This window comes from Balaenoptera acutorostrata, chromosome 3 (genome assembly GCF_949987535.1).
Source record: "Balaenoptera acutorostrata chromosome 3, mBalAcu1.1, whole genome shotgun sequence".
Taxonomy (NCBI): domain Eukaryota; kingdom Metazoa; phylum Chordata; class Mammalia; order Artiodactyla; family Balaenopteridae; genus Balaenoptera; species Balaenoptera acutorostrata.
The window spans coordinates 104070390-104094697 of record NC_080066.1 but is presented as its reverse complement, the minus strand read 5'-3'; the positions used below and the strand labels follow the sequence as shown (position 1 = coordinate 104094697).

General features: G+C 37.3%; 3 protein-coding genes across 4 annotated transcripts in view; 1 reads left to right on the top strand and 2 right to left on the bottom strand.

The window, feature by feature from the left end:
- The first annotated feature begins 3045 nt into the window (after positions 1–3045).
- The window catches only part of LOC103011163 (olfactory receptor 4K2), a 156077-nt gene continuing 134814 nt past the window's right edge, over positions 3046–24308 (top strand). For both annotated transcript variants that reach the window (XM_007180826.2, XM_057543898.1), the window contains exons 1-2: positions 3046–3122; positions 14798–14875. The gene's annotated coding sequence lies outside the window, so the exon portion shown is untranslated. The remainder of the gene's footprint in view (positions 3123–14797; positions 14876–24308) is intronic.
- On the bottom strand, positions 6127–7760 carry LOC103007678 (glutamate dehydrogenase 1, mitochondrial-like). Its single transcript, XM_028166101.2, is given in 2 exon segments — positions 6127–6665; positions 6667–7760. Coding segments are annotated over 2 exon segments (1464 nt in total). The 5' UTR covers positions 7749–7760; the 3' UTR covers positions 6127–6283.
- On the bottom strand, positions 16354–17298 carry LOC103013160 (olfactory receptor 11H7-like). The gene is given in 3 exon segments (XM_028166118.1): positions 16354–16776; positions 16778–17241; positions 17244–17298. Coding segments are annotated over 3 exon segments (936 nt in total). The 5' UTR covers positions 17293–17298.

The window sequence follows — 24308 nt, the reverse complement described above, 5'->3', positions numbered from 1 at the left end:
AGAAATTGAAGAAGACACAAATAAATGGAAAGATAGCCTGTGTTCATGGATTGGACGAATTAATATTGTTAAAATGTCCATACTGCCCAAAGTCATCTGTAGATTCAATGCAATCCCTATCAAAATTCCAATGGCATTGTTCACAGAAATGAAAACAAGCCTAAATTTTCTATGAAACCACAAAAGACCAAAATAGCCAAAGCTATAGAGTAGTGTTCATGAAAAAGAAGGAAATAGGCATGAAAAAGAAGGAAATAGTGACATTTGCAACAACACTGGTGAATGCAGACGACATTATGCTAAGTGAAGTAAGTCAAACACAGAAAGACAAATACCGCATGATTTCACTTATACATGAAATCTAAAAAGTTGAACTCATCAAACCAGTTCTCTGAATGGTGAACGCCGGGGGGTGGGAGGTGGGAGGGGTAGGGAGGTGTTGGTCAACAGGTATAAACTTTCAGTTGAAAAATGAATAAGTTCTGGGGATCTAAGATACAACCTGGTGAACTATAATTAATAATATTGTACTGTACTTGAAATTTGCTAGGAGAGTAGATCTTAAGTGTTCTCACCACACAAAAAAAGTAACTATGTGAGATATTCGATGTGTAAATTAACTTGAGGTGGTAATCGTTTCATAATGTATACATATATTAAATCACCATGTTATATATATCTTAAAAAACCTCATTGTATGACTTAAATATATACAATTTTACTTTATCAACCATACCTCAATAAGCTGGAAAAAAATGAAGAAGTATATACTTTCTCATACAAACAGAGAATTTATTGCCAGTAGACCTGCACTATGCATGTTTAACTTTTTCAGGCAGAAGGAATATTATATCAGACAGACACATGGTTTCACCAAAGAAATGAAAAGCGCTGGAAGTGAAATGAAAGAAATATATATAGTAGTAATATTTTGTGTGTTTACAGCATAAAAGTAAAACCCATGACAAAAAAAAAGTAGCCCAAAGAATGAGAGTGAGCTATTGGGAATACATCGGTGTAAATCCCTTATACAACATATGAAGTAGTATAATATTATTTCAAGTTAGACTGTGATTAAATAAATATGTATATTGTAGATCCTAGAACAACCATTTAAAAAAATTTAGAAAAGAGATACAAATAATAAGACAATAAGGTAATCAAAATGAATTAATAAAAAGAAGCCAAAAGAAGACAGAAAAAGAGGCAAAAAAGAACTGGAAAGATAGAATAAATATAGAATGCAGCTAGCAAAATGGTAGATTTTAATCTAACCATATCATAAATTAGATTAAGTATAAATGGTCTAAAGAAACCAATTGTACACAGGGGGAAAATATGCATTGGGGAAAAAAGCAAGACAATAATATGCTGTCTACAAGAAATCCACTTTAAATTAAAAAAATAGATAGATGAAAAGTAAAGTACTAGAAAAAGATATACCCCATATTAATGAAAAAAAAGTTGGAGGAGCTATATTAACATCAGACAAAGCAGACTTCAGAATGAGGAATATTACCAAGAATAAAGTAGGATATGGAATGATTCAAAAGGGGTCATTTCTTCAGGAAGATATAACTATTCCAAATGTATGACATACCAAACAACAGAGCTTCAAAATACATAAGCAAAAATTGGTCAAAGTGAAGTTAATTCAAGGAGTGAATTTTACTATATATAAAGTGAAAATAAATATCAATACATTAAAAAACAGAATGTATTAAATGATTCCTTTTATGTAAAGTTTTAAAACAGGTAAATCTAAACTTTTTTAGTAGATAAATAAAAATTATAAAGCAAAGAAGTTTACAATAGATATTAGTGGGAGAAATAGATATGATAAAAAAAGACTTACAGTGTCCTATTTCTTGTCTTCTGCAGTGGCTATTGGATATCTGCTTTATAATTATTCATTAAGTCCTTATACTTTACATATGTGTTTTGTGCATTTTCTGCCACATATTACCTTTTAAAGAAAGTTGTAAAAAATAAATTTTTAGACAAAATCATGGGAGACCTAATTGAATAAATTCTTTTTGAAGTATCATGCTATGTAAAATTTTGCTTCTTTGAGTTATATTGTCTTATTATATAATTAGAACAAAATAATTTATTTTGCTTCCTTTTTTGCCTTGGAATCTAGGATCCTCAAAGATGTTTTATTCTGAAATTGAAAGTTTTATTTATTGATCTGACCTGTTCATCGTTTATGTTATTTCTCACAGTATCTTGTTCCTTATGTGTCATCATTGGGCTGGTATAGTACATATTTTATTATACTTCTAGTTCTTTATTGGGGGAGATCATTTATAGAAGTCATTAGTCATTATAGAAGTTAGTTATAGTCATTAGTCATTATAGAAGTCTATAGCCTTTTTTTAAGACCATTTTTTTTAGAGCAGTTTTAGGTTTACAACAAAACTGCGAGGAAGGCACAGAGATTTCCAATATATCCCTTACCCACACATATACCTAGCTTCCCCCTTTATTGACATCACTCCCCAGAGTGGTACATTTTTCACCAAGGATGAAGCTGCATTGACACATCATAATCACCCAAAGTCCACTCCTTGTGTACATTCTATAGTTTTGGTCACATATCCTTCATTATAACAACATACAGAATATTCTCACTGCCCTAAAAATCCTCTGTATTCTGCCTACTCATTTTTCCAACACCTTTCCTCCACTCCTGGCAAGCATTATTATTATTTTTTTTTCTTTTTGGGTCTCCATAGTGGGATTTATTACCGTAGGGGAAAAATGAGGGGAAAAAAAGTAGATGCTTCAGGGCTGTACACCGCAGTGCTGGCGCAGTAAACAGGCAAGCAGGGCAGCAGCCTGGCATTCACCTCAAACTGGAGAGCAGCAGCGCGGACAGGAGATGCTAACAGGCCGCTGGGGTCGGGCGCCGGGAATCCGCCCCCAGCCGCGCCGCCCCGCCCCGCCCCGGAATCCGCCCCCCCGCCTCAGCAGGGCCCAGGCGACGCACGGTGACGTCAGCGCGCCCGTCAGGCACGCAGGTCTCCGCCACAGGAGGGCGCCCGGGCGTCTGTGGAGGAAGAGCAGGACTGAGCTGGCATTTTCCTGTGGGGAGATGAGAGAGGCTGGTCAACCCTGAGGTACTGAGGCGTGAACATCCGTATCAATTCGGTGTTAAGATTTTTAATCTCGTGGTTTGAGCACTTTTAACATTTCTTCCTTTCGCTGTCACTAATGTTTTCCTGAGGGGAAAATTGCAAACCGTGAGCGGTGTGGTTTCAATCATGAGAAACTCTGTGGAAAGGCCCCTGCCTTTCCCAGAGTTAATATTTATTGTCTCCATAGTTTTGCCCTTTCCAGGATGTCATAGTTGGAATCATACAGTTTGCAGCCTTTTTTAGATTGCCTTATTTCACTTAGTAATATGCATTTAAGATTCCTGCATGTCTTTTCATGGTTTGATAGCATATTTCTTTTTAGCATTGAATAATATTCCATTGCTGGATGTACCACAGTTTATTATCTGTTCACCTGCTGAAGGACATCTCAGTTGCTTCCAAATTTTGGCAATAATGACTAAAGGTGCTAAAAATATCTGCGTGCAGGTTTTTGTGTGGACATAAGTTTTCAACTCCTTTGGGTAAATACCCAGGAATGCTGTCACTGGATCATGTGGTAAGAGAATGCTTAACTTTGTAAGAAACCTCCAAATAGTCTTCTGAAGTGGCTGTACCATTTTGCATTCCCAACCAGCAATGTGTGAGAGTTCCTGTTGCTCCACATCCTCACCAGCATTTGATCTTATCAGTGGTCTGGGTTTTGACCATTCTAATAAGTATGTAGTGGCATCTCATTATTGTTTTAATTTGCATTTCTCTGATTACATATGATTTGGAACATCTTTTCATATGCTTATTTGCCATCTGTATGACTTCTTTGGTGAAGTGTCTATTTAGATCTTTAGCTCATTTGTTTGGTTTGTTTTCTTACTTTTGCATTAAAAAATTAATTAAAAATTTTATTTTTATTGAGGTATAGTTGATTTACAATATTATATTAGTTTCAGGTGTACAGTATAGTGATTCAAAGTTTTTAGAGATTATATTCCACTTAAAGTTGTTATGAAATATTGGCTATATTCCCTGTGCTGTACAATATTGGCTATATTCCCTGTGCTGTACAATATATACAATATATATATTTTATACATAGTAGTTTGTACCTCTTAAACCCCTGCTCCTATCTTGCCCCTCCCCCATTCCCTATCCCCACTGGTAACTACTAGTTTGTACTCTATATCTGGAAATCTGTTTCTGTTTTATTATATTCATTCATTTGTTTTATTTTTTAGATTCCACATATAAGTGATAACATACAGTATTTGTCTTTCTCTGTCTTATTTCACTAAGCTTAATACCTTCCAGGTCCATCCATGTTGTTGCAAATGGCAAAATTTCACTCATTTTTATGGCTGAGTAGTATTCCATTGTATATGTATACCACATCTTCTTTATCCATTCATCTTTTTTTTTATCTCTCTATTGCTCATGTTTCTTTTTTTTAAATTAAATTAAATTAATTTATTTTTTTATACAGCAGGTTCTTATTAGTTATCTATCTTATACATATTAGTGTGTATATGTCAGTCCCAATCTCTCAATTCATCCCACCACCACCACCTCCCCACCAATGTCCCCCCTTGGTGTCCATACGTTTGTTCTCTACATCTGTGTTTCTATTTCTACCTTGCAAACTGGTTCATCTGTACCATTTTTCTAGATTCCACATATATGTGTTAATATACAGTATTTGTTTTTCTCTTTCTGACTTACTTCACTCTGTATGACAGTCTCTAGGTCCATCCACGTCTCTACAAATGACCCAATTTCATTCCTTTTTATGGCTGACTAATATTCCATTATATATATGTACCACATCTTCTTTATCCATTTGTCTGTCAGTGGGCATTTAGGTTGCTTCCATGACCTGGCTATTGGAAATAGTGCTGCAATGAACATTGGGTTGCATGTGTTTTTTGTTTTTTCTCTTTTTTGAAAAGGTAGTCTTTTTAATAACTGCTTTTGTCACCAGGTTAAGTCATGCAGTTACAAAGTAGGTAGAAATTTCTGAAAGGATATTATTGTTAAAAAAAGAAAAGCTCATTCTTATGTAAATATTATCGAGTACTTCATTGGGACACTACTGTTCAAAAGGCCCTGGCCAAACAACTCCCAAACAAAACACAACCCCAGATTGTTTCCAGCCCACTGGGAATGAAGCCATGTGTAGAAGACAAGGCCTCTAAATGAGGACACAAAGTCAGGGCGAGTCAGGACCATTGGCAATGCTCAGAGCAGCCAGCCAGACTCCAAAGAGGGAACACAAGTGGTTTTTTTCTGGGACACTCTACTTGAATTATTGTTCAATTAGTCAACACAATAGATCTTCAAAAGAGGACAATTAATTAACATGATAAGGAGGTTACTGCATTCTTTGGACTATATGTCATAATTGTGGTTAGTAAATTCCGACAGTCTTAACAAAAATAGCCTCCATCATTTGCAGGTATGAAGATAACTTAATTCTCTGCCGGGCTTTTTATTTTTGCTGGATGACAATATGCAATTGTCAAGTTATAAATGATACTGTTTTATGTTATAAAAATACTAGCTTTTTTCATTTATTATGTTTACAGGCATTCACTGCTTGAGTCAAGTTTAGGCTTGTTAAGTGATTTTATTACAGCAGCATGTACTTACTTTATTCTAAAAATAAAATGCATAAAGAGAAAGGTTTTTTTGTTTGTAACCTGTAAAATTTAGTTATTTGGCTGATGTAAAATACCAATAACTCACTTGAGGACCATGCTACCTCCTGAAAATGCCATATACCTCCTTCTTAAATGTGTCAAAGCACCTGATAGATCTGTCAAGAGCTGAAGTGGCAAGTGACTGACTAGACTACTCTTGGACAAAAGGAGCTTTCCGAGGGCTACAGCTGACTGTGCTGGGAAACAGCCATGGAGCAAGGCAACACAGGCAGAGGGAAAAGACTTTATTTAAAGGCAAAATACCCAAATGGCTCTCTGACATAGCTAATTTCTGCTATCACTTATTAGCTTATATGTGGTCCCCTAACTTTTTTCTTAAGGGGCTGATTTGGATTGACTTGTTGAGAATGGTGTCCGTTATCTATTAAGTCATGAGAGAGAGATTTCTGCGGTTACATGTAAACTTGTGATAGGTCTGCAGATGAAGAGGTGAAGAGGGTAGTGAAGAAGTCAGCTGCAGTCCGGTCCAGTCTATGTGAAGGTCACACCAGCTTCATTGTACACCTTGAAGACTTTCTCGATGGCGTTGACATAGGCAGCTGTTCTCAGGTCCAATCCCAGGTTATACTTCATGGCTGTGTCCATGATTTGCCTGGCAGAGCACTCCATGGTGTAAGCTAAGCCAGAGTGCACAATGTCTTTCTCAGAGGCACCTGATATCCTGTCTTGGAACTCTGCTGTGGGTACAATGGGAATAGTTCCAACGTGCTTTCCAAGTTTCCTTTCCAAACTCTCTTGAACAGACATGAGTAAATGGTAGTTAGAATCCCTTTCATATTTGAAGATCAAACGGCCATAGCTGGCATGATTTAGATTCTTCAGCCACTCAAAGTAAGATACTGTCACTCCTCCAGTAGAGATCTAGAATAACCATGATATTCCTCTCTAGGAAAATCTTATCAGCTTCTGGAGTTGTCGGTCTGTTGGCATCTTCAGCAATGATCTTGGTTTTGACTCTGGGTGCATTGGACTTGGTCAGCTGCTTCTCGATGGCAGCAGGGATCAATATGTCACAGTCTGCCTCCAAGATGCTCGCTTCCTAGATCTTTGCTTTGGGGAAGCCCAGGATTGTTCTGTGTTGCAATTTGAAGTCTTCCAGTTCCTTTGGGTCATTACCATCTGGATTCCATATGCTCCCGTCAGATTCACTAACACCAACACATTTAGCACCGAAATGATGTAAATATCTCATAGAGTGCAGGCCCACATTACCAAATCCCTGAACAACAAATGTTTTATCTACAAATCCTGGTGTCATTCCTAAAATACTCATGTAAGAAGCTTCATTGGTGAAGTTTTCAATCCCATGGAAAATTCCCCGACCAGTAGCAGAGATCCATCCGTGGATTCCACCCTGACTGATGGGCTTACCGGTAACACAGGCATGGGCATTAATATCATAGTGCCCTATGGTGCTAGCATAGGTGTCAGCAATCCAGGACATCTGCCTCTTGCCTGTGCTTATGTCTGGGGAAGGCACATCAATGCCAGGACCAATAAAGCCCTTCTTTGACAGCTCCATGGTGAACCTCCTTGTGCTCTTTTCCAACTCATTATCAGTACAGTTCTTGGGCTTGATCTTAACACCAGCTTTGGCACCCCCAAATGGCACATCAACCACTGAACACTTATATGTCATCAGAGAAGCCAGAGCTTTTACTTCATCTACACTCACATCAGTGCTGTAACGGATACCTCCCTTGCAGGGCGTGCGGTGCTGGCTGTGCTGGGCCCGGTAGCCCTTGATGACCTCCCAGGAGCCGTCGTCATGCTGGATGGGAAAGGACAGGCTCAGAACATGGTTGCAGGGCTTGATGATCGGTAGGATGCCACGCACCCGGTTCCTCTTCTGTTCCTCGCTGTCCCGGGTCTTGAGGTCCTCCACCAGCTTGTCCTCCACGATGCTGGTGCCACGGTCAAAGAAGCTTTCCACCATTTTGAAGAAGTTGGGGTCTTGTTGATGGTTTCCTTTGCTGTGCAAAAGCTTTTAAGTTTCATTAGGTCCCATTTGTTGATTTTTGTTTTTATTTCCATTTCTCTAGGAGGTGGGTCAAAAAGGATCTTGCTGTGATTTATGTCATAGAGTGTTCTGCCTATGTTTTCCTCTTAAGAATTTTATAGTGTCTGGCCTTACATTTAGGTTTTTAATCCATTTTGAGTTTATTTTTGTGTATGGTGTTAGGGACTGTTCTAATTTCATTCTTTTACATTTAGCTCTCTAGTTTTCCCAGCACCAATTATTGAAGAGGCTGTCTTTTCTCCATTGTATATTCTTGCCTCCTTTATCAAAGATAAGGTGACCATATGTGTGTGGGTTTATCTCTGGGCTTTCTATCCTGTTCCATTGATCTATATTTCTGTTTTTGTGCCTGTACCATACTGTCTTGATTACTGTAGCTTTGTAGTATAGTCTGAAGTCAGGGAGCCTGATTCCTCCAGCTCCGTTTTTCTTTCTCAAGATTGCTTTGGCTATTTGGGGTCTTTTGTGTTTCCATACAAATTGTGAAATTTTTTGTTCTAGTTCTGTGAAAAATGGCAGTAGTAGTTTGATAGGGACTGCATTGAATCTGTAGATTGCTTTGGGTAGTTGAGTCATTTTCACAATGTTGATTCTTCCAATCCAAGAACATGGTATATCTCTCCATCTGTTTGTCATCTTTGATTTCTTTCATCAGTGTTTTATAGTTTTCTGAGTACAGATCTTTTACCTCCTTAGGTAGGTTTATTCCTAGGTATTTTATTCTTTTTGTTGCAGTAGTGAATGGGATTGTTTCCTTAATTTCTATTTCTGATCTTTTGTTGTTAGTGTATAGAAATGCAAGAGATTTCTGTGCATTAATTTTGTATCCTGCAACTTTACCAAATTAATTGATTAGATCTAGTAGTTTTCTGGTGGCATCTTTAGGATTCTCTATGTATAGTATCATGTCATCTGCAAACAGTGACAGCTTTACTTCTTCTTTTCTGATTTGGATTCCTTTTATTTCTTTTTCTTCTCTGACTGCTGTGGCTTAAACTTCCAAAACAATGTTGAATAATAGTGGTGAGAATGGGCAGCCTTGTCTTGTTCCTGATCTTAGTGGATATGGTTTGAGTTTTTCACCATTGAGGATGATGTTGACTGTGGGTTTGTCATATATGGCCTTTATCATGTTGAGGAAAGTTCCCTCTGTGCCTACTTTGAGGGGGGTTTTATCATAAATGGGTGTTGAATTTTGTTGAAAGCTTGTTCTGCATCTACTGAGATGATCATATGGTATTTATTCTTCAATTTGTTAATATGGTGTATCACATTGATTGATTTGTGTATATTGAAGAATCCTTGCATTCCTGGGATAAACCTCACTTGATCATGGTGTATGATCCTTTTAATGTGCTGTTGGATTCTGTTTGCTAGTATTTTGTTGAGGATTTTTGCATCTATGTTCATCAGTGATATTGGCCTGTAGTTTTCTTTGTTTGTGACATCTTTGTCTGGTTTTGGTATCAGGTGATGGTGGCCTCGTAGAATGAGTTTGGGAGTGTTCCTCCCTCTGCTATATTTTGGAAGAGTTTGAGAAGGATAGGTGTTAGCTGTGCTCTAAATGTTTGATAGAATTCGCCTGTGAAGCCATCTGGTCCTGGCCTTTTGTTTTTTGGAAGATTTTTAATCATAGTTTCAATTTCAGTGCTTGTGATTGATCTGTTCATATTTTCTATTTCTTCCTGGTTCAGTCTCGGAAGGTTGTGCATTTCTAAGAATTTGTCCATTTCTTCCAGGTTGTCCATTTTATTGGCATATAGTTGCTTGTAGTAATCTCTCATGATCCTTTGTATTTCTGCAGTGTCAGTTGTTACTTCTCCTTTTTCATTTATAATTCTATTGATTTGAGTCTTCTTCCTTTTTTTCTTGATGAGTCTGGCTAATGGTTTGTCAATTTTGTTTACCTTCTCAAAGAACCAGCTTTTAGTTTTATTGATCTTTGCTATAGTTTCCTTCATTTCTTTTTCATTTATTTCTGATCTGATCTTTATGATTTCTTTCCTTCTGCTAACTTTGGGGTATTTTTGTTCTTCTTTCTCTAATTGCTTTAGGTGTAAGGCTAGGTTGTTTATTTGAGATGTTTCTTGTTTCTTAAGGTAGGCTTGTATAGCAATAAACTTCCCTCTTAGAACTGCTTTTGCTGCATCCCATAGGTTTTGGGTCATCATTTTTTCATTGTCATTTGTTTCTAGGTATTTTTTGATTTCCTCTTTGATTTCTTCAGTGATCTCTTGGCTATTAAGTAGTGTATTGTTTAGCCTCCATGTGTTTGTATTTTTTACAGATTTTTTCCTGTAATTGATATCTAGTCTCATAGCGTTGTGGTCAGAAAAGATACTTGATACAATTTCAATTTTCTTAAATTTATCAAGGCTTGATTTGTGACCCAAGATATGATCTATCCTGGAGAATGTTCCATGAGCACTTGAGAAGAAAGTGTATTCTGTTAGATTTATCTATTGATTTTTCTGCATTAATAGAGATGATCATGTTGTTTTGTCCCCTTCCTTCTATTAATGTGGTATATTACATTGATTGATTTTATGTTAAACCACTCTTGCATTACTTGAATTTCTTATGTTGAACCACTCTTGCATCCCACTTGGTCAAGGTGTATAATCCTTTTAATATACTGCTGGTTCAAGTTGGTAGCGTTTTGTTGAGTATTTTTGCATGTATCTTTATAAGATATTGATCTGTAGTTTTATTTTCTTTTGATGTCTTTGTCTGGTTTGGTATCAGGGTAATGCTGAATTCATAAAATGAGTTAGGAAGTATTCTCTCCTCTTTTATTTTTTGAAAAATTTGAGAAAGACTAGTGTTAATTCTTCTTAAGTGTTTGGTAGAGTACATCACTGAAGTGATATGGCCCTGGGTTTTCTTTTTTTAGGCAGATTTTGATTACTGGTTCAGTCTCTCTACTTTTTATAGGTGTATTCAGATTTTCTATTTCTTCTTGAGTCAGTTTTGGTAGTTTGTGTGTTCTAGAAATTTGTGCATTTTGTCTAGGTCAGTGGTCCCCAACCTTTTTGGCACCAGGGACCGGTTTCGTGGAAGACGATTTTTACATGGACGGGGGGCAGGGGGATGGTTCAAGCGGTAATGAGAGTGCTGGTTCAGGCAGTAATGCGAGTGATGGGGGTATGGTTCAGGTGGTAATATGAGCGATGGTTCAGGCGGTAATGCAAGCGATGGTTCAGGTGGTAATGCGAGTGATGCGGAGCAATGGGGAGTGGCAGATGAAGCTTCACTCACTCACCCACTGCTTACCTCCTGCTGTGCGGCCAGGTCCTAACAGGCCACACACTGGTACCAGTTCACAGCCTGGGGTTGGGGACCCCTGGTCTAGGTTATCTAGTTTGTTGGCATATAATCATTCTTAGTATTCTCTTATAATTCTTTTTATTTCTCTAAGGTCAATAGTAGTGTCCCCACTGTCCTCCCTCACTCCCTCCTTTCTTTCTTTCTAGTAATTTGAGTGTTTCTTTATTTTCTTAGTCCTGCTTGAGGTTTGTCGATTTTTTTGATCTTTTCAAAGAATCAACTTTTGACTTCATTGATTTTCCCTATTACTTTTCTCTTCTCTATTTTGCTTATCTTTGCTCTAATCTTCATTATTTTCTTCCTTCTATTAGAGTTCAGTTTACTTTGGTCTTCTTTTTCTAGTTATTTAAGGTGTAAAGTTAGGTTATTTATTTCAGATCTTTCTTCTTTTTTAATGTGGATAATTTACTGGTATAAGTTTCCCTCTGAAAATTGCTCTCACTCCATTGTTTTCCCATTAACATGGTTTTAAAATTATTGTTTTATGCATTTGTGTTTTACATCACATAGAAAAAAAAGAGGATTACAAATCAAAAATACTGGCTTTTATATTTATCTATGTAGTTAACTTTACCAGTGGTACCTTTACCAGTGTTATTTATATCTTCATATGGCTTCAAGTTACTGTCTGTTGTCCTTCCTTTTCAGCTTGGAGGACTCCTTTGACATTTTTTGCAGGGTAGGTTTGCCAGAGTTCTTGGTTGAGTTTTTTCTTTTAGGACCCTAAATATGTCATTCCACTGCCTTCTGGCTTCCCTGGTTTCTGATGAGAAGTTGGCTGTTCATCTTTGTATTCCTTGTTCATAAAAAGTTACTTCTCTTTTGCTGCTTCCAAGATTCTTTTGCTGTCTTTGTATTTGACAGTTTGATAATAATGTGTCTCAATGCAGATCTCTTTGAGTTTATTTGGAGTTCATTGAATGTCTTAAATATGTAGATTCATGTCTCTCATCATCAGCAGTTTTTTGACCATTATTTCTTCAAATATTCTTTGTTTCTTTTTTTGTCTCTTTTCTTCCTCTGGACTCCCGTTATGTCTATATTGATATATTTGATGTGTCCCACAGGTCTCTTAGACTCTGTTGGTTTTACTTAATTCTTTTTTTTTTTTTTTTTTTTTAATTTTATTTATTTATTTATTTATTTATTTTTGGCTGTGCTGGGTCTTCGGTTCGTGCGAGGGCTTTCTCTAGTTGCGGCAAGTGGGGGCCACTCTTCATCGCGGTGCGGGGACCGCTCTTCATCGCGGTGCGGGGACCGCTCTTCATCGCGGTGCGCGGGCCTTTCACTATCGCGGCCCCTCCCGTTGTGGGGCACAGGCTCCAGACGTGCAGGCTCAGCAGCTGTGGCTCACGGGCCCAGCTGCTCCGTGGCATGTGGGATCTTCCCAGACCAGGGCTCGAACCCGTGTCTCCTGCATTAGCAGGCAGATTCTCAACCACTGCGCCACCAGGGAAGCCCTACTTAATTCTTTATCTTACTGTTCCTCAGATTGGATAATCTCAATTGACCTATTCTCAAGTTCAGTGATTCTTTCTTCTGCTTGCTCAAATATATTGTTAAAATCCTCTGGTGAATTTTTCACTTTTTTTATTGTTCTTTTTAGCTCTAAAATTTAATTTAGTCCTTTTGCATAATTTCTATCTCTTTATTGACATTCTGTGTTAGGGAAGATTCTCAGGAATATATAGAAACTCTTCAGAGGCCTTATTCTCCAAAGTAACTCACTCCCCAGCTTTTCCTCCTAGAATTTTAATGCAGCTAATATTTGTCTCAACTGATATCCTTTGCCTTGGGTGGCAGTGGTTGGTTCATTTGCCTTATTATGTTTTAGAGGAATATCCTCCATGTGGCTGTTTCTCTGTTCTGAGAGAATTTCAAGTTAGGTGAAATAAAGGCAAACCTACTGTTGTAGTCTTCCAGGGAGCCCCTAGACAGGCCAAAATAGACAGGAAACTTTTGAGAATGAGGTCCATTCTGTTTTCTCTGGAACGAGGAACGCCTTCTAGGAATATGGTCTGCTATCTTTAAAATGCTTCTGAGCTGAGGAGAGGGGGTTGTGGTAAAGGTAAGCTAAAAATGCCACAGAGCTCTCCTACCATGTTTTATTTGCCTTTTTCTTGATGAAGCATTCATTTTATTGCTCTATATCTTTGAATATTTTCCAGAATTTTAATAAAGCTGATTCTGACAATTTTTGCCTGTGTTTTCAACTTTTCTGTGGAGGAATGGGTCTTTGGTGTTTCCAATTCTATCATGTTTATTTAGAGATAAATGAGTGGTAAAGCTGAAGGAAAACAAGGGAATTATTGACACAAAATTCCCCTTTCCCCTTTGTTGCATAGGGAGACTGATGTTGGGGATAGGCTTACAGGATGCTTATTAAAATGTTGATAATATTCCATGTTTTTTACTTGGATAAAGAAGGGCACAGGCATTTCTGAATTTCATATTCTTTAATCTTGCAGATATATTACATAGACTTTTATGTATGTTTAGTATATTATGTAATTTTAAAAAAGGATTTGTGATAGATTTATTATTGTCTCTAACAAGACCCTTACTAGAACTGTGTTTTTTTAATAACTTGAACCTATGTGTGAACAAAACACTTAAAAACATATGAATCTAGTGATAGGGGAAAAATTAAATAAGTTATGGTTTATTCACAAAGAAGACAATATTAAACTATGAGGCATATCTATTTGTATTCATTTGAATAGAAGGTTAAAAAATTTTAAGAGAATAAAAATAGCTATAAAATATTTGTATAATATAATCAGTTTAAAGAAATTAAAACCATTATATGTGTATGCATTTGCATGCTTGTATATGTTAGAAACTGACCAGTACTAAACTTGTTATTTGTGGGAAATGGGATTGTGAGAAAGGAGGATGGGAACTTTTACCCTTAACTTTACACTCTCATATATTGTTTGAAAAATTTATGACAAGTGTATATTATTTTGTAATAAAAACACATATCAAAATGTATTTTAAAAACAGATAAGCTTCTTAAATATTAAAATTGTAAACAATCAGTTAGTCGTTTTGTGACTAAAACATATTTAATTCTAGTGAGGACTGATTCAAGAACTAGCTCACTCATCCATTTCTAAAAACTATTCCTTTCACTACCTGATTACTAGTCAGTTAACATGCTGATGCTGGGGATAAAAACATAAGATAGTGTCCTTTTCCTCAAAGGCCTTATAGTCTAGGGGAAGAGACACAGACACATAATAGACTCACCTCAAAGCGTCTGTAAGTACAAGGATGGAATTTGACCTGGTGTATTCTAGTTGCATTATGGAAGGGACACATAGTCCAGCCTGGGGATATTAGAAAGGTTTTCTGGTGGAAGTGATGTGTGAGTTGAATCTTAATGAAAGGGTAGGTGTTCTTAATGAGAAAATAACAGATATAGATACATATTCAACATCTAGTAAATTGCAGCAGTAGGATACTTGCTATTGAGTTTTATACAAAATGTTTTCTGTTCCTCTTTCAGCTAATAAGTTCAGCTGAATCATTAAAGTATTAGGGCTGAATTAAGGCACAACTGTGATGGATATTTCAATCTTGTTTTTAGTAGTTTTCTAAGCATATTTTCTGATTCCTTTTCCTACCTTTTTTAGATCCCTCTACCCACCCTGAAGCATAGTGCTCTCCAGTTGCCCAAGAGGACTTTCAAAGAGATACCTTTTGGCCTTCAGGTGAGTTTTATTCCTTTTTCATGCTACAGCAATGTTTAAACATTTGTACTTGTAACTATTTAATGGGATGATTTGGGCTTTGAAGGGTATAAACACAAAGGAACTTTATTTTTTCTCACCATGTCTACTTCAAACATTTTCTGATGTTCTGTTTGTCTCCACCTGTGGATAGTATCTTGGACCAGTATGATAGGTTTTCTGATAGCTTTTAGTATTAATACATGGTTTCTTTATCCAGGTACAATCTAAAACCAAATTTTAATTTTTTATACAAATTAAAACTTATTCCTCAAGACAGTTTGACTCAGGCTTCTACTTCTTTTGATCTACTTCTTTTCCTCTGCCCTTTCATTCCTCCCCTCACATTTCTACACTGCCTCTGGTTACTTTAGGTTTGAGGCAGAAGAGAAGTAAAGGTAGAAAGGCTTTTCCTTTACTGGTATTGTTGCCTTACAGGTTTGACAAAAGTTTGTATGTTGATTTTTATTTCATGGAGTTATTTAATTTTGGGGGGGCCATGGGAGCACTCTAAACTGCAGTTCCCTAATGTGGGCAATGCTTCATTGGCTGGCTACTTATGACTTCTTTCATCTCTGGATTCTGGTGACCCATTCCATATAGACTAACTTTTGGAATTGCTTTACTTCTCCAAGTAATACTTTTGGGAGAGATCCCTTTCAAGATGGTCCAAATTTGTTACCTTCCATGAGCTCTAACTAGGACAAATGTGGGTATTCTATATTTGTTCTATTATTGCTGAGAAGTCCGTTATAGCCCAGTTCTTTCTGCCTTGCTCTCTGAGCCAGCTCTTCTACAGTATTTACATTTTTTTCCAGGTATGAACCAGGGCAGGTGTCTCTTAAACTCCAGGGGACAAGGGCAAGCCCTCTTAGTGGTTCTCTTGATGTAATTTAAATTTTCCTTAGTGGGATTGCATACTGAAGACTCACCAAAGATATTCTTACTCATTGTTTCAAACAAACTTCTAGCCTCCCCTTGTATACTGTTAATGAGGATGATGAACTAAGAATTATGACTCTGGCTTAACAATCTCTTAGTGTATCCAACATTGATGTGTGGGGTTTCTGCCAAAAATTCAGCACAACAGGCATTTTATATGTTATGTGTCTTTTAAACAAAGCGTTAGACAGCCATGTAAGCAAATAACCAATTTGATTCATATCTCTTAAAGTTGTGGGACAGAGATTACACATTGAAAAAGTCAAAATCTTCCTGGAGGCAAATATAAAGATTTTTTTAAGAGTTATTTTCACCATGTGTCAGGTGGCAATCTCTTCCTATGGAAACACATTCATGAAACTAAAAGCACATCAAAATATAATCAAATACATGATGAATTTCACTGTTCACAAAAGGACCGTGATGGTTATGAATGAAGCCAAATCAGTTTGGATTGGAAGAAGAGTATTATTTTTCCACTTGCAGAAAGAGAGTCATTGGGTTTCACAAAAACCTTTTCATAAGGTTTGGATAATTCTCATTCCACAAAGGATCTGATGGAGGGCAAATTTCATGTCCCTGTTGTGTAGGCTGTAGAGGAGGGGATTTAAGACTGGTGTCACTACAGAGTATATCAGTGTGATGATCTTATGCATAGCAACTGAGTTGCCAGGTGTGAGGCTCACATACATCACCATAATGGCTCCATAGAACAGAGACACTACAATTAAGTGGGATCCACAGGTAGAGAAGGCCTTTTGCTGCCCAGCTGAAGAAGGAACCTGAAGCACAGCTCTGAGCACCAAGGTATAGGACCCAAGGATGTACACAATGGTGATAACGATGATAAGAGAGCTCACAGAATGGAATACATGCTCTACGATGGGTGAGCGGGCACAGGACAATGCCATCAGTGGGTCCATCTCACACAGAAAGTGATCCAACGATGTTGGGACCGCAAAAAGGTAGTTGAGAAATGAAGAAAATAGGAATTGAATGTCCCAGGAAACCAGTGAGCCAACAAAGAAACACTAGACTGGCACAGAGCTGCCCAGTCATGATGGAGGTATAGTGCAGTGGACGACAGATGGCCAGGTAGTGATCGTAAGCCATGACGCAGAGGAAGAAGCATTCAGTTGTGCCCAGGGAAAAGAAGAAGTAGAATTGAGTGAAGCAACCAGAGAAGGAAATGGTCTTGGTTTTGGAAAGAAAATTGACCATCATACTGGGGACTGTGCAGGTCATATACCACATCTCTAGGAAGGAGAAGTTGGCCAGGAACATGTACATAGGGGTATGGAGTCGGTGGTCCCACTTCACGGCACAAATGATGGCCATATTCCCAGTTAGAATCAAGATGTAGACAAAGAGAATCATTGAGAAAAAGATGATCTGCATTTTCCAGGAAAGCCCAACAAGACAAACTGTGTCACAGTAGATACCCCTGACTTATTCATGGTCCTCAGACTGTGGAGAGAAGACAGATAGATAATGACAGATCACTTCACTGCTGAGGCATTTGAAATTTTTCTTGGGACAGGGAGTTTGATTCATTCAGGCAAATGTATCGAATATTCTAAAACAAGTCTTGAATAAATCCTGTCCTATTCTGAATAAGCCCTTTGGCCCTGATTCTTTGTAAGTGTACAGTTCTAGGCTGCTTGAACTTTCTTTGCCAGTGGACCAAATCAGTTAAATTTCATCTTCTTTTCATATAAAGAAATCTTGAAATAGAGGCAAAAATTGTTTGTCTTATGTCTAATTTTTTTAGTAAAATCTTCATATATGGCAATTAATGCCGTTCACTTCAAAATGAGAGTACACATATGCTGTCATTTAAAAACAGATTTGAATCTGACACTTTCTACAGATTTCAGTGATTTGAGCTTCGACACTATTTCAGATTCTCTCTCTCTCTCTTCAACTATTTCCACTAGGAGATTTTCTATCATTTTTCCCCCATGATACCAGAAGAAAATAAAAAAAGATATTCAGATAATAAATTATTTATATATTTTGCTATTTTCTATTTTAAGACATTTATATTGCATCACGGCTCATTTACAATTCAGTATTTAACCCTTTGTTTATAGCAATGAAAAGTCACTATTATTCACCCCATGATGATTAATTTCACATGGTAATTTATCATGCTTCATATACATTTAAAATATATATATTAAAGATGAATATAACATATGAGATGTATTGGAGAAGAAAATTAAAATAACCAAGAGATTTTCTTCGAAAGCTCTTCTTACTGCTGCCACAAGTTTCCCTTAAAATTCACTATTTGGAAGATTTTACTTTAGTCTATTTAAACAATAGCTCCCAATTTTCAAAATAACAGAAAATGAGAGAATCAAAGATGTTTCAAAAATAATTATTTACCCATATTCCGAAATTTGTCCTTATTTCCTTTAGAACACCATCACTAAAGAAGATGTCTTTTTAAGTATCAAATATTGGGTTGGCCAAAAAGTTCGTTTGGGTTTTTCCATAACATCTTATGGAAAAACTCAAATGAGCTTTTTGGCCAACCCAGTACAACTCAGAATAAAGATCACAATGATAGCTTTAACATAATGAAATCTCCAGACATCTTTTAATAAGACACTTTTAACTTTTTTTGACTGATAAGAGGACATTTTCCTTAAAAATAATTTTGATAGTGATATATATAGAATATTTATAGTACTCATTTAACACAATCAAATAGAAAAATATTCCTTCTCTTCGGTGAGGTTATATTAAATAAGATAAACATATTTATAATGATACACATGTTGCAGGCTCATTAAATTAGTAATACATAAAATGCATAAAAAATTAGGAACTATGAACCTACTCATCAAGAAGCAAACATAAGCTTCCTGTTGAGATGGTTATGTCTGAGCAGTTTGTAGTCTTGTGGACAAGAAAGCAAGAAGAGAAGGAAACTGAAAGATGAAGATAAATTCTTTTTAATTTTTAAAACTGGGATGATTATGAAGAACTAAACTAACTTGCATTGATGCTCATTTTGTTGAGACATCTGAAAAGATGGCTCCCCACTATGGGAACTCCATGCTTTCCAGTCTAGTGCCCGCTTTTCTCAAGAAGACAAGAAAACAGTGATGCAGAGAGTAGCCAATTACCCCTGGAATAGCAGCAACAATGACTTGAATTCATAGTCTCAGAGTCACAGACTTCAACTCAAAATCAAAACGCACAAGACTTAGCTTCAAGTATTTGAGCTATAGACCACTTTTTTGACATTAAAATTAAAAAACAAATCTCACAGAAAAACTATCAGTCAACTGTAGTGAAAGCATTGTAAATGAATTTCACAGATAATTTCCGACATAATTGTAAGAAGCAGTTCTTAATATATTCACCATTAAACCCTATGTGAATCTTAGTCCTCATACACACTGATTTGATTTTATTGTTAAAAAAATTTTTTTAATACCACTTTTCCTGAAGTTGCAAATGAGTAATAGGGTGGACAAAGAGGGGAGAGCTGAAACAGGATACCAAAAAAAAACCCACCTCTGTTTTTTCTTGGGTTTAGCTGCAGTGGATGGAGCTAGTTTCATACTGTTTTGTTCAAAATATCTATAAAAGTCATACCGTTCCTGGTGGCCCAGCCACTTCCTGAAAAGGGGAAGACCCGTGGATGACTTTGGTACCATTTAGTGCACTTATTTTGGAGAGTGTGAGTTCCATGGTGATCTAAATTCTCTGTGAGATTTTTTTTTTTGTTCTTGAGCTGAAAGAGAAACCAATATTCTTTGATACTCAACCTCTTGAGCATATCAAATGTACAGATGTATAGGTGACTAGACCCACCTGTGCTGTATAATAGCAGCAGTGCCCAGCAGGGAAGATATCTCCTATATAGCACGAAGCTTTCCTAGGTCATCCTGGGGAGTCCATAGATTCTCCCCTTTACTGGCTTTATTTTTATTTTTTAAAATTAAAAATAAAAAAAAATTTTTTTTGGCTACGCCATGCAGCATACGGGATCTTAGTTCCCCAACCAGGGATTGAACCCGTGCACCCTGCAGTGGAAACGTGGAGTCTCAACCACTGGACTGCCAGGGAAGTCCCTCTCCTTCACTGGCTTTAATGTGGAAGCCCTATGGGAGAGCTTCATGCATAACTTATTTTACTTCCCTGGCACCATAAGATTCTAGTGGCCGCTTTCCTACAGAGTATGTTGTAACTATGTGCTGGTCTTCATTTATGCATCATTTTAGCCACTGTTGAGAATTCTCAGGTATCTCTTTCTTAAATGAGATCTTATAACTTTCCATGCTTCCCCTAGGGACCTTCTTACTTCTTGCCTGGGGGTTTCATTAATATTTCTGATAAGTTGGCTCATAGGGATTATTAGAAATAATGTGCTACGTTGACTCTGGGGGAACCCTATGGTCTCCTTAAGCCTGTGTGTTTCAAACAGGGTATGTGATTTTTTTTTTTTTAGCATCTTTATTGGAGTATAATTGCTTTACAATGGTGTGTTAGTTTCTGCTTTATAACAAAATGAATCAGTTATACATATACATATGTCCCCATATCTCTTCCCTCTTGCATCTCCCTCCCTCCCACCCTCCCTATCCCACCCCTCTAGGTGGTCACAAAGCACCCAGCTGATCTCCCTGTGCTATGCGACTGCTTCCCACTAGCTATCTATTTTATGTTTGGTAGTGTATATATATCCATGCCACTCTCTCACTTCGTCCCAGCTTACCCTTCCCCCTCCCCATATCCTCAAGTCCATTCTCTAGTAGGTCTGCATCTTTATTCCCATCTCGCCCCTAGGTTCTTCATGACTATTTTTTTTTTTAGATTCCATATATATGTGTTAGCATACAATATTTGTTTTTCTCTTTCTGACTTACTTCACTCTGAATGACAGTCTCTGGGTTCATCCACCTCACTACAAATAACTCAGTTTCATTCCTTTTTATGGCTGAGTAATATTCCATTGTATATATGTGCCACATCTTCTTTATCCATTCATCTGTTGATGGACACTTAGGTTGCTTTCATGTCCTGGCTATTGTAAATAGAGCTGCAATGAACATTTTGGTACATGACTGTTTTTGAATTATGGTTTTCTCAGGGTATATGCCCAGTAGTGGGATTGCTGGGTTGTATGGTAGTTCTATTTTTAGTTTTTTAAGGAACCTCCATACTGTTCTCCATAGTGGCTGTATCAATTTACATTCCCACCAACAGTGCAAGGGGGTTCCCTTTTCTCCACACCCTCTCCAACATTTATTGTTTGTAGATTTTTTTGACCATCAATATTTTAAATTTAGTTATATATTAACTACAAAAGTAGGATAATTGGCTATGTTATTTATTAATGTCATTGTTAAGATACTCACAAAATTTCATCCTTTTGCAGTTTATACAGTCTTCAGAGTGCAGGAGGCCTGCCTCTAAGTATTTGGTCAAACTTGGAGCAAACTCAGAGGATAAATGTTTTATTGCCAGGGTAACTTTGGATATTTGTATTGAATAACAGTATTTTTAGAATGATGAGAAAGACTGCCTCTAATAAACATGAAAATTTAACTTTTGTCCAAGCGATTTAGTTAATGGACTATAATTATGACTGTATGTATCAAAATTTATAGGAGAGCTATAATTTCAAATATGCTTTCCGTAACTATACCTATATTTGCCAGACCACATGCTGTCATTTTGTCTGGAAAACATAGTTACTAGGCTTGCAATAAAAAAAAGTTGAATGTTGAACTTAAATTGTAGCGCATTAAGGCCTCAAATGATAAAGTTAAATCCACCTCTTTCATCTTTCTATTCACCTCAAGTGATACAACAGAATGAACAGTTGGAGAGAAGAGGCAGAAAAAGGAACCTGGGCAATTCTTTCTGTATTAACTAATAAGGAAGCCAGATCCTCCTCTATAACCCCAACCACTTGCTTAGGATTTAAGCCACTTGCTCAGAGGAGAGCACTTTAAAAATTGTAATTGCAAGGATTCTTCTTTCTTTAAATATTTATATTTTAAGGTTAATCTGTAGATAAATCCAAAGGACAAGAGAGTCTGCTGGTCTTCTTCTTTCTCAGTTTCTACTTGCCACTTGTCACTTGCCAACAACTCTGAAAGAATAAGAACAGCCTGCTTTAATTGCTCTTGCTGAAGGATATTTGCCAGTCAAAACTTCACTGACCAATATTAGAAAGAAAGTGGTTCAAAACTCAGGCTACATTCTAACTGAAGGATATTTAATGCCTCTCCAAAATATCCAAGACATTTGAACACTATTTTCCTTAAGTGAGTTGTATAGTGGGAACTCTGTGATACCAGAGTGAGCCCTTATTGTGAGTATTTCACTAAGAACTCCTTAGAAGTATGTTGGGACAAGAGACCTGCAGGCCCTAACACATTGTTCCTACAAAGAACAAAGGAACAAAGAGTTAACAGATTTACAGAAGGATAGCATGCTCTTACAGCAGTGGGTGTACAGAAGGAATGATGCACTGATGCAGGCAGACTTTCCTTACATACCTGGTGGTGTTTCTGTCTCCAAGAGGAGGATGTGAGAGCATCTCTACCTACAAGATTGTACTCATTACCCAATCTAAAAAGCTCATTCATGGATGGAGAGCCGCATTTGTGGCTCCAGAGACTTGCTTCCTTTAGTATTCTGAACCAAATGAAATGTATTTTTCATGTCAGTGATTATTAAGAGTTTACAGGTCTCTCTTGAATAGGATCCATGATTCCCCAGTGTGCTCCCTGGGAGGCACCTAGTTCCCTGTGCATGTATTTCTGTGCATGCATCTAATCCTACCTATATTTGTTTATATTTCTCCCAGTGGTTTAACTAGTGACACACAGAGGTCTGGATAAATATCCAACAGAAGCCAGGAATATTTTCCTCTTTGTGGTGATAATCTTCCTCTAAAGAACTGATCTGAGTTTGGGAAGGCAGGTGGAGAGTGGGACAGGTTAATGGGAGAGGAGAGAAAAAAGGAGAGAAAGAATATATGTGCATATGTGTGTGTGTGTGTGTGTGTGTGTGTGTGTGTGTGTGTGTGTGTGTGTATGTGATCTTTTCTCCAAAGTACATCCACTTCATTCTTGGTGTCTAACCTGTAAGGACTTAAATTAAAAAGTTTCTTCGTCTATATATAGTTACTTAATTTTGGTACATTCGACATAAGATAAAGAATCTCCTTTTTCAGTTTTAAGGATAGCTTGAACACATTTGTTTGAAAATATTGAGTTTTCTGTAAAAGTGGATTTGTAATGCTGTTGACTGACATGATGCAACATTAGTGAAAATGAAAGTTTAGCACTGTAAATGGTTCAGAGATGGGAAGTATGATTTCTTTCATTGATATCAGGTGAAGGAGAACAAACAAGATGAGGCAGAGACCCTGAGAGGAAGATGAATTCAATCATAGCAAGAACTCAAGGAGAGAACACTACTGAGTTTAGGAGTGAGGCTGTGTAAGAACAAAGCAGCTTCTAAAAAATGTAGTCCCTGTACCAGCAGTATTAACGCCACTTGACAGCTTGTTAAAATGCAAGTTCTCAGGCCCTACCCCGACCTATTGAGTCAGAAACTCTCAGTCTGGGGCCCACAAACCTCTTTTTAAATAAACTTTCATGTGATTCTGATGCATGCTGAAGTTTGACAACCACTGTATAGATCATTAAAGTCTGGGTTAAGGATGGGTATGTTTGAAATAGCTTCTAAGTTTGGGAAGGATTTCAGTAGGATCAGGGATTAGTTGAGCATGGTTTGGAGAGAGGATTAAGAATGATATTTGCAGGGATAATTGACACTTGAAGCTGAGTTTTAGGTGATGTTGTTATCTAGAAAAGTAGGCTTAGATTTCAGCATCTAGAAGACTTTTTTTTTTAATTTGGTTTTTTAATAATTAAATTTTGTCATTTCTATTTTTTTTTTAATTTTTATTTATTTATTTATTTATTTATGGCTGTGTTGGGTCTTCGTCTCTGTGCGAGGGCTTTCTCTAGTTGTGGCAAGCGGGGGCCACTCTTCATCGCGGTGCGCGGGCCTCTCACTATCGTGGCCTCTCTTGTTGAGGAGCACAGGCTCCAGATGCGCAAGCTCAGTAATTGTGGCTCACGGTCCCAGCTGCTCCGCGGCATGTGGGATCCTCCCAGACCAGGGCTCGAACCCGTGTCCCCTGCATTGGCAGGCAGATTCTCAACCACTGCGCCACCAGGGAAGCCCAGTCATTTCTATTTTTAAGGAAGATCAGAGCATATAAACCAGCCATACTGTTATAGGACAAGAACTCACAACAATCTTTATATGGACTATAAATAATAATAATAACAATAATAGTAATATATCAAACACAGCACATTATCATTTCCCCAGTGTTTTCACCTACAGCATGGAGCTGTGGAAGCAGCTGGCAGTCTGGGGCCCTCAGAACAGTTGAAGCTGGGAGTTTAGGTTGGATGGGACTCTG